Source organism: Anarhichas minor, unplaced genomic scaffold (assembly GCF_050575085.1).
Source record: "Anarhichas minor isolate MPS153535 unplaced genomic scaffold, ASM5057508v1 ptg000007l, whole genome shotgun sequence".
NCBI lineage: Eukaryota > Metazoa > Chordata > Actinopteri > Perciformes > Anarhichadidae > Anarhichas > Anarhichas minor.
The window spans coordinates 13,341,536-13,352,303 of NW_027466453.1; the positions used below are offsets into that span (position 1 = coordinate 13,341,536).

The 10,768-nt window shown below is 43.8% G+C and overlaps 1 protein-coding gene across 1 annotated transcript; it reads right to left on the bottom strand.

The window, feature by feature from the left end:
* Positions 1-8,601: 8,601 nt before the first annotated feature.
* Positions 8,602-10,521, bottom strand: LOC142937504 (transcription factor Sox-8). The gene is made up of 3 exons (XM_076080473.1): positions 10,106-10,521; positions 9,526-9,761; positions 8,602-9,356 (listed from the first exon to the last, which is right to left on the bottom strand). The coding sequence occupies exons 1-3, from the start codon at positions 10,519-10,521 to the stop codon at positions 8,602-8,604; spliced, it is 1,407 nt and encodes a 468-aa protein (XP_075936588.1).
* Between the last annotated feature and the right edge of the window lie 247 nt (positions 10,522-10,768).

Here is a 10,768-nt window from a genome sequence, read left to right on the forward strand (position 1 = left end):
CATTCGACCATACAATCCCTGCACACCATCCTACCCCACGTCCACTGCCAGGAAGTGAAATGCTAGCTACCTGGCTATCTTTTTGTAGCCTACGATATCTTTGGCATTTGTGATTGAACGTAGCGGAAGAAAAGATATAAAAGTATGAAATCCATTCCTGTAGCAACATATATTCTCTCTTGTTCAGTGGAAAGCTTTACCATTTCCCCCTACAGCCCACTCCTCCTCCACAAAACCATAAAAACAGTCAGGCAGTACCAGGGGCAGGCTAACAACAGGCCTCCTGCATATAAGGGGTCAACGTTCAAGCTCATTAGCTGCTACAGTGAATAGTTTGTCTTTCTGGCACATGTGAGAGTTCACTACGTCACCTTTCCTCTAGCTCAGTACCTCGGGCCTTCTCTCTGTCCTCCTCTCTCGTGTGTTTGTCTCAGACCTTTGCCATCACCTCATAACCATGTGACATCATTATGCTGCCACCAAGACAAATGGTGATTTTTCAGTTTTTTTTTTTTCTTTTACTGAAGCAGCTATAGCTGGGATGCAACATGTGACTGGAAGTGGGTTGTTGATGACTTAGACACGTCGGATCCCTTCTTCGGACTCTTGGCTGAAGAACTGAGGAGAGAGTCGTAAGAGAGACTTTTATCTGTGGTCATGAGGGAATGTAAGCACCCAGCATGTAACACACCACATGTTGGATTTTAATTGTTTTATTGAATCTTTTTGTTGAGTTTTTTTTTTTGATGATTACACAACCAATACGCTGCTTAATGATTATTAAAGCAGGCAGATATTTGATCTCGGGTTTGTGTTGATTTTGAACCCAAACCAGGCGGTTTACTTTTTCAGGGGTTCTGGCTGTGGGTGTCCTTACTGAGTGCTAAACATAATGCTTATTCCTGGCCTTTCTGAAAAGTCAACATAGTGCTGTCAAACATCGTTGTTGCTTCTCCATGAAATATAAATCTAATATTCCTCGAGCACTGACTGTTAAGTTGAGTCTATACGAGGGAAAACATAATGGAGCAAGACCAAGACAAACATGACATTACCTTAAGGAATACGGAGTAGGGGAAGGAGGATTGGAAACCACCGACTCCAGTCTTAACCCAGTTTTTATTACTGGCTGTATTGTGGTCAAGATTGACGCTCCCAGACACAAACTCCACCTTTGACCATTTACCTACACTGAGTCATCCCTTCCATCTTGCATCATTTAAATTTTACATCGCAGAACACCAAAATTGGAGTGGCATGTTGGCAAAAAGCTAGCGTGACCATTTGTGTGTGCTTTATCTTTCACCCTCTTATATCTTGCCCTCAAAACAGCAAACAAGCTGCTCTCATTTTCATTCATTCAAATCATCATCGGCCTCGGCTGGTCCAAATAGATCTGGCCGCACCCATTTGCATCGAGTCGCGTTTAGCTGCTGCAGTCAAATCAAACTGCTGGTCTCTGCAGCACGGCGGGGACAGTTTAAATCCACAGTTCAGGGCCTATGTGTGTCCCCCCCGTCTCCTTGTCTGTGAGAGCAAGTGACGGTCGGGGACCCAGCGACGGGTTGGAGGCGCCAGAGCATTGTGCAGCGGGTGACCTCTGCAACCACGCTGAGGTTTGCTGCTCAGCTGTAATGAACTCAGCCGACCACTAAAAGGCTAAAGGCTTCCTCTCATTACCAATGCTCAGTCCCGGCTCCCCAGCTTCTCTGAAGGCCGCAGTCAAGGGGGTCGAGCTGTAGCATGAGAAGTGTGAGACCGAGGGTGAAAGCAAACGTTTGGTTTGTTGTTGAGATTGCCTATCGACTGAATGCAGCTGATCACGTTCTTGGGTTTGGTGTCGAGTCTTGAATGCGTTAAAATGGTTTCGTGTTGCATAAGAGGAAAATGGCAAAAAGGAGGTAAAGCAGGATCATGTCTGTTTTGATGCTACACATTTGTGATTCTTGGGAGGTGACGACTGCTACTATTCATCTCAGGCTTTATATCCTTTGCAGTTGTGTGACTGCACACAAAAAAAGAGTGAAAACAGGAAGAAAAGGGAAAAAACAAGTGAATAAAATCTTGAAAGATACGTTTTCCATTTGCTTTAACATATTCACTACAACTGCAATGTGAGAAACTTGTTAGGAGATCGCTGTCTGTAAATACAATGTGTAGCTCATTTCAAAGCCAAAGCAGGGAGCAGGAGTGTTTCACAGTGGACTGTGATAAAGTGAGAGAGGGTTGTGTAAATGCCCCCTCAGTCACTTACTTTGTAGGTCCTCACAAACACACTCCTCTCCTGCTGGCCCCATATTGTTTTATTCTTTGACAATAGATTTAGTTACATAATGAACCCCATCCATATCAAAGGCTGGACCAGGGATAGACTGGCGTTGCTCCAAGGCCCTCAGAATGGGCCAAAACCACATGGGAGAACAAACTCTTCCCTATTTTTCCCCCTCTCCCCTGCTCTTTGTCATACCACAAAAGATATCAAGTGTGAGAGGATGGACATGTGTTGCTGATCATACGCTTATTAAACAAATATTGCAATGGTCACCTAATATGTTGTGGTGTACTGTCCGTTTTGCTACGGCCCGGAACCAGAGAAAGTGTGGCATCCCAGATATAGTTTTAAAACGCATTCCTCATGGCACTGCAGTGTTGTAAGAATTCAGCCAGTGAGTATAGAAAACCCGACCGCAGGCTTGTGTGCTATGTGTGCGCCAGCAGGGTAAATGGGTTTTGATGGGCTCTGCTGTTTTGTCTGAATCGCCATGTTGCACTGGGCGACAAGATTTGGTGCTCCCACAGAGTGCGCTCACACGCGGCTCTGCCAAAACTGAGCTACATTTAAAACTCTGGTCCTGCTGTCCATGCCGCACTTTTTGCCAAGCAGCTCCACAAGCAAGAGAAATAAGGAAGATTTCTTTTTCTTTTTCTTTCTATACCTGAGACTTTCCAGCCTTCTGTTTGTTTCCTCATCTTTCTTTCTTTCCCTCTCTCTCTCTCTCTCTCTCTCTCTCCATCCTATTTTGCTGACTTCTCTCCTCTAGTTGTGTCTCTACCGCTACTACCTTTGTGCATCAGTAGCATGAACAAATTGTGGCAAATGTTCCTCCCACACTTCACATTCCAGGGTCTTACAGGATCCCACATGCTGGTGGCTCAGTCTCTTTCCCTCTGTGTCATCGGTGACGGAGCAGTGCAACTTGCGTGGGTGCTGGGGGGCCGTGGGGCAGCGTAACAATGTGAGTGTGTGTGTGTGTGTGTTGGGGAAGCAAATGTAAGATTCCTCCATTGAATTAACAATTTTAACTTGATTGAGGGTATCATTAATCCTCAAGTCCCCACTAATGTCACTTTAAATGACTGTAAGATGTAAATAATGGCCATATTCAGATTCTGGAAGGCTTCTTATTTACAGCAACCAGCTGATTTTCACATACATGCAGAACTAGATCATTTGTTTTATTTTAAAAAGCTGTACTAAAAGAGATATTATATTAAGGACTGTCAATCATCTACTGTCTTTCCAGTGTGACTAAAACAGGAGAGTAAATGGTCTCTGTGATGAGGAGAGAGACAGGAAGTGTGAAGGGAAGAAGGTTAAGATGAGACAACTTCAAGTAAAGATGGAGAAAGTACATGACGAGGGAACCGTGCCACAGTTCAACAAAAGCAGAAAGCTGTGACAATGAAAACACAGCCATAGTTACTAATCAACAAGTCTCAAAGCTGTGGAAAGAAGATGAGCAGCTATGCTGCCACCCCATTCACAATTGAGATGTGCCAAGAAAAAGTGAAAAGGAGAGAACAAATGAAAAAAGATAGCGAAAGACTGTGGACAACTGTTCAGAGAACAGAACATGACCAGATGTCAAATCGTTGCAGATTTTTTTTTCTCAATTTCCTTTATTTCTTTTCTTCCTTTAAAAAAATAAAATAAATTAGCAACACTCTACCTGTGTTGGCTGTTTGTTTCAACACCATCACTGTCACCATTTTACAGAGCTGATAACCCCCACTTTTAGGAAAATTATAATTTATTTATTTGTTTTTATACTTTTATAAGTGTGGGTGCTTTTTACCAAATGGGAATTGTTTGTGTTTTATGTGATTTAGTACCAGAAAGTTTCATTTATCAGAAAAGTAGTAAAAAAATAAACTGGCACTCTCTGACTTTCCGTGGTGCGGTAATCCCTACCCATCTGGCACTCGGAGCAGGTTGAAACAGCCACCGAGAAATATTTGCAATCGTGTTAGACCCAGGTCTGATTATCTTTTCAGTAAACAACTATAATCAGTCGCTCCACTGGGACAGATTTACATCTAAATGGATTTTTTTTTTTTCATGCCTGATCGTAGCCCAAGAATTTAGATTTACCGATTACAATGATTTCAAATAGCTTTATTTACTGATCCCTCTTGATTTACCAAGAAATATTTCAATCCTTAAAGTACAAACAAACTGCAACTTTATAAACATTCAAGCCAAAACTGTAATAGTTTGGACTTCCAGACACTTGGAGACAAAAAGCTCTATTTTTCCTCTCAGACACTCTAGTAGCTAAACTGATTGAAGTTAGTGTCAGGTTCCTCACATGAACTGGTTGATTTAGTTATTGCCGGCCTATCGTAGATTACCTTGGAGAAGCCGCCATTAATTTAATGGCCTTTCGAGAGCCAGAGTGTTGGCACTGTGCTTCCCTCCCTTCTCTGTGCGGGCCCATCCGTGAGGAATAGGGGAAGTAAAAGTTGGTTCTGTCTGCACCCTGTTTTGCTTGGCCTGGCCAGCAAACATAGGAGACACCAATAATTTAATAGAGTCCTTTTATTTAGTAAGAAGAACAGGGAGACGAGGCAAAATAAGGCTCAGGAAGTCATTTACTTGGGCGGAGCAGCTAGAATTGATCAAATGTGTCACTTTGACTTGCTCTATACATTGTTAAAGTTCTGGATGCAAACCTCTTAGTCACGATGTTATCTGCAAATGTCATAGAGAAATCTAAAGTACAGCGTCTTTAGTTCAAAAGTGTTGAAGGCATCACCCAAATATATGAGAATGATGAATACATTTCAGTTGTGGGGGAAGCAACATACAATAATAAAGGTTAACGAAAAGAAATGCACATCAACATAACTTCATCTGTTATACAACTCATTTGATCATTTGTGAACATATTTTCTTCTGTTTGTAGACAAACGTAAATGCCATCACTGAGCCGTTAGATGCGATGGACTCGGTGCATCAAGTGGACTCAGGCTGGGCACATCCAGTGACAAGCAATAAACATGCTTTATGTCCACTTCATTTCCCATGCAAATCAACCTCGCATTCTCACAGTTCCCAGCTCCCTCCTTTTCCCCGAAACATGCCCCGAGTTAGCCAGGCTCATTAAACAGGATGAGACTATTACCAGGCGAGTTATCCTGCTCCTAACAATGGGATGTGGTCAGGTGGTGGAAGCACCAGTTTCACTGGGTTCATCTCGCCTTCCCCTTCGTGTCCTCTGGGTCCAAGACCGCGACTCCCACTTTGGCCAATAACGCCCTCCCTCCGTAAACAGTAACTGTGACAGCTGGAATGTAGCACAGCCTCAGTGTGGCAATGTTGAAATCACTCCAAATCACATTTCATTTCCAATTTCTGCTTATATGTGAGTGGGAGAGTTTGTGCAAGCGTATACATGGCGCACTGTGGTTTCGCCCAATGTGAGTTTGTGTCATAAATGTTCAGTTCTTCTCTGGCAAAGTTGCAACTGCAATGTAAAAAATGTCCATTCATTCATTCCTTCATTCAGTATACTTTGCTGATGTAACTCAGTGAAGTTGCCCAACCCCCCATTTAATTTTTTTCAGCTATATACAGTCGGGCTTTCAAGAGGCCCAATCAGAAACTGTGGACGGGTTCCAGGGAAACGGGACCCAAGCACCCTGAAGAGCCTTTTTGCCTCACTTTTATTCACTCCTGTTCTTTCTCAAGAGTTCCTCCTGAAAGTATTTGGCAAACACTGATGAAAAAAAAAAAGACTTTGAGGGAAGAAAAACAACAAGTTGTTCTTGAGCCACCCACACCCCATCTGCTGTGGTATTATCTTCTTTTATTATCTACAGATTATGTGCGCTGATATGATTTCTACAGATTGGTCGGGTGGTTATTGTGGTTGTTCTTGTTGTGTTTTTTGTTTGTGGAGCGCTGTGATATGAGACAGCGAGGGGGGGCATCGGGATCCTCCCCCATGTGCATCTAATCGTTCATTCAGCACCCTCTTAATGGCTTGTCAGTTCCCCTTGCCCTTCCATTTTCTGTCCAATTAATTCCTTTCTAGCTCTCCGGATAAAGGGACACAATGGGACCCCTCCACAGCATAATGAATCATTAAAATTCAGCAGCGCGGCCCTGGCACTTGGCTTCTCCCTGGGCTGGTTAGAGACGGCTGCTTGGCATGCATGCCAGGGCCAACTTGAGCATTCTACCCGCTGGACCAGCAGAGATTGGGATCTCTCCTCATTTCTCTCTTGTCTGTGGTCTAACGAAAAAATCTGAGCGTAATGTTTTGGTACATACGTCTATAGCCACATATAACGTGTCAACTTAAGGCCTTGTCAGGTCAGAAGGTTATGGATGCGGCGCTAAGCTGTTGACTGCCACGTGTTTTATTTTCAATATATATAAAAGATTAAAAATGTAAAACTCACGAGATGGCTCAACACCAAATTATGTATTTTTCAAAAGTCAATAGACTTGCATGTCCACTTTCGAGCAGCATCCAATTAAATTAAGGTGAAGGTTTAATGTCATTTTGGAAAACTGAGAATACTTCCCTAAATGTCTCACTGGTCTCACAGCTGTACAGATGTTAGATAAAACTGGTATCCAGCACGAAGGTAGACCCATAAACATGTTCACTTTAATGCAATTCATTCTATTTATTTATTATACACAAGTTGTTTTTAAGAACAAATATGAAGTTGAAACTAAAAACGGAGGCAAAATAAGAATGACAAAGACAAATATCAAGAAAAGAATTATCTTTTTATTTAAAAAAATGGCCAGAGTATGGGTTAGCTGTGCAAGTGTGAATGAAACTCTAGTTAATGGAACAGTGATCATTTTCACAGCCTTTCTCAAAATTATACACCGGAATAATATACAAACACAGTCCTGTGGACAAAACTTGGAGCACGATGCTCCGTACGTTTCTCATACAGCATCTCACAGAACATTACAAACCAAGGCTGTAAAGGAATGATATCAAATTAAGAATATAATCAGGAGCAAGTTAACTGTAGGAATATCTGGTGTTCATTACTGATTGTGTGCTGCCTGAAGTTTGTTAATCATTCAATTTCATATTGAAATACTGACAATAAGCATTAGAAGGCACAACAACGTTTTGCGCGAGACTGCAGCATGTGAGTTGGCACTTGATGGTTGATGAGATAAATATGGGAAAACACTCACACACACACACTCTTATTTCCTCCTTAAACCCTAAACACTCTTCTTTGACTAACGGATGCATTTTAAAGAAAATGTTCAGGAAAGTTCTTTATCATTTGGTGTGCATCATGTCATGAGATATCTATCTCTTCCCGAGGAAATGGCTCACACATTCAGAAGCACTTTATCTCCCTGACACACGCACACACAGATGCATGTGCGCACACATATATCCGCGTGCTGTTCATCCACGTGTACAGGAGGTCCAGCTGACACGTCACTCAGAGTGCGTGGTGTTATTTTACCCCATTTCCTTTAACCCTAGATCATGACTAATCGCAATTTGCCAAGCATAGCTTGCAGACACCTGTTCTGTCCTGTGCGAGTCTGTTGGTCAAGCTCTGTTTGCTTGCAACTTGGAATGGAGATGTTAGTGGAACTTGGTCTTCAATGGAATGGAATTAAAATCATGGTCCTTTTATTGTCATTTCATGTACCTTGTTTTCATTAAAAGCCAAACTGTACTGTAATAACCAACCCCACATTACATGTGTTTATCTATTTAAGAACAAAAAAAAAACCAATAATGCATGAACATAAATACATGTAAGACTTTTATGCCAAAATGACACTATAAGATTCATATGAGCCATTTAGTTAAGACTGGTCGACGGATGCAAATGGCTGCGATATAGCTCGGGCCATTAATGTAAATTTGACTGCAAATTCACATAATTGGTTCCGTGTACATTCTCCAATGTATCTGCTTCTCCATCTGCTTCGCAACAGAATTGAGCCAAACAGTTCCTCTCCTACACAACTCTGTGGCAGGCCTTTGCTTTACCTCAAGTGTGCACACGCGTGCAATCTTTAACTGGAAAAGATGGGGGGTGTACAGGATGTAGGCGTAGGCGACACGTCCTCATGGAGGAGTTTTGGCTCACCAACAACACAATTTGTCTTTGTGAAAAAAAGTCTGTTTTAATCGCAACGATATAACTTTGTATAAAATCAGCAGGCACTTTTTTTTTCTCTTTTGCTTGTTTAACGTTCAAAATGATCACAGGTAGCCTACTACACACACTTCTCCACCTGCCCCCTACTTCCTTCATTAGTAGTGCATCAATCTGAATGAGTCTCTGGTTTCAAACTGACTGCTTCTTGTCCCCTCAAGGCCGAGACAGCGTGGTGTAGACGGGCTGGTCCCAGCTGGAGGCGTTGGGGCTGTGGGTAGGAGCCATGGACAGACTGTTGAGGATCGGGCTGCCGTAGGGCCGCCTGGATGAGTGGAAGTATGGGTACTGGTAGAGGCTGGATGGGTAGCCTGAGTAAGGGTTGTAATAGTTGGAGCTCTGCAGGTCAGTATAATCACACTGGGAGCTGGAGAACGAGGCCGCAGCCGAGGCAGCAGATGTGGCCGAGGTGACGCAGGCCTGGCTACTGTAGGAGCCGTAATCAGAGTGTGATGGTGAGCCGTGGGAGTGCTCGCTGTAGTGGCTGGGGCTCAGTTGCTCAGTTTTAATATGGAGCCGGTGCTGGCCCACCTCGCTGGCGGAGGGAGTGGAGGAGGACATGGCGCTCTTGCGGCTCCACGCTGACCCGTTGGCGCCTGCGTGGCTGTATGAGGACGTGTAAGACCCACCAGGCACTGGAGCCTGCCCGTGGCTGTGGTCCGAGGGCAGGGTGGAGGAGCCCGAGGCGTGGCCATTGAGCGGGAGGTACTGGTCGAACTCGTGCACGTCGAAGGTCTCCATGTTGCTGATGACATCAGTGCTGAGCTCAGAGATGTCTACGTTGCTGAAGTCGATGTTTTGCCTGTTGCTGTCAAGAAGACGACGGCCATCATGTTTCAGATCCTGCTTCACCCCGTGGTGCAGTTCTGTTTTGGGAGTAGTGGGTGGTGTAGGGGGACCATGGGGCTGCCCTGAAAAAATATTAGACATAAAGCGTGAGGATGAGGATTCATCACTCCAAATACAAAATGATTTAAACAATTTACAGCCGCCTGAAACAAATGAATTACTAAAATAAAACTCACAAACTAGTTATGTTTGATACATTATTTATTTTTCTAATAAATGTTGACGTCATACCTGCATGCTCAGGGTGGTGGTGTCCATCACTCATCCCTGCCAGTCCTCCCATCCCTGGTTCAGCTTTAAACATGTGATGTGCCAGTTCTGCTCCTGAGTCTGAGTCGCTCTGGCCCGGTTTCATATTCTTCCGTCGGCGGGGCTGGTACTTGTAGTCTGGATGATCTTTCTTGTGCTGAACCCGGAGCCTCTCTGCTTCATCTACAAACGGCCTCTTCTCACCTTCTGAGAGCAAACTATGGGGGGGAAAAAGTATAGGACATTATAATGTGTGCAGTCAAACAAAACAACAAATTAAAAAGATACAATTAATAGATGGCCTTAGTTGCTTTAGAGCTTTTTATTTATTGTCAAGAGGTCAGAAGATTTTTTTTCAAATCATTTTTCAGTTTAAAATCAAAACATATTTTTTAAATATAGTCAAATCCATATTTCTACGTAAAATATGAGCATATTTATGGAATGATTGTCGCCCAAAGCCAACCATGACCTCCGAGTGTCCTACAGTTATTCATTTTTAATAATATCATTTAACTCTTTATCCCTGCATTTATTTTTATAGACTACAATGTTGCCTTACCGCCACAGTTTTCCAAGAGTCTTGCTCAGTTCGGCGTTGTGCAGGTGTGGATATTGATCCGCCAGCTTTCTGCGGGCCGCCTGCGCCCAAACCATGAACGCATTCATGGGTCTCTTGACATGAGGCTTATTCTTCAGAGATCCGCTGCCCCTCACGGGCATGGGCACCAAGGACCAGTCGTATCCTTTGAGGACCTGAGAGACGGCGTCCCGTATACAAGCTGGGAACCGGTCGTCATCCTCCGAGTCCAGTTTCTTGCCTAAACCGGCGAGCAGGGATCCTTGGCCGTCGGAGCCCATCGGTGAGGACGGAGCGTCGGAGTCGGACTCGTCCTGGGACATGGAGCTGTTTGTGCCCGTTGGACTGCACGGCTGGTCGCTGCCACACTTGTCATGCTCCTCTGTCATTTTTAACATTATTTGCTCAGCCCCTTGGGGATGAAAATCCCAAAAAGGAATCTTCAATTAAAAACAAAAATGAAATGTTACCACTGAATTGAAGCCCGCAGCAAAGTGGCCAGTGCGCCTATTACGCACGGTGCGCCACAGTAAATTCCTTCAACAATTTTAGTCAGTACGAGTCCGTTGTTTTCCTTCTGCTCCCCTGTTTGTTTGTCTTCGTTACTCTTGTCTATGCTGTCATGGGAGGTGCAGTCGTGAAAGT

Bases quoted from the DNA above. Each gene is read 5' to 3' on its own strand.
- LOC142937504 (XM_076080473.1), bottom strand. From the start codon at position 10,521: ATGTTAAAAATGACAGAGGAGCATGACAAGTGTGGCAGCGACCAGCCG. The intron at 9,762-10,105 runs GTAAGGCAACAT...TCCCCCCCATAG, and splicing joins ACTCTTGGAAAACTGTGGCG to TTTGCTCTCAGAAGGTGAGA. The intron at 9,357-9,525 runs GTATGACGTCAA...ATATTTTTTCAG, and splicing joins CCACCACCCTGAGCATGCAG to GGCAGCCCCATGGTCCCCCT.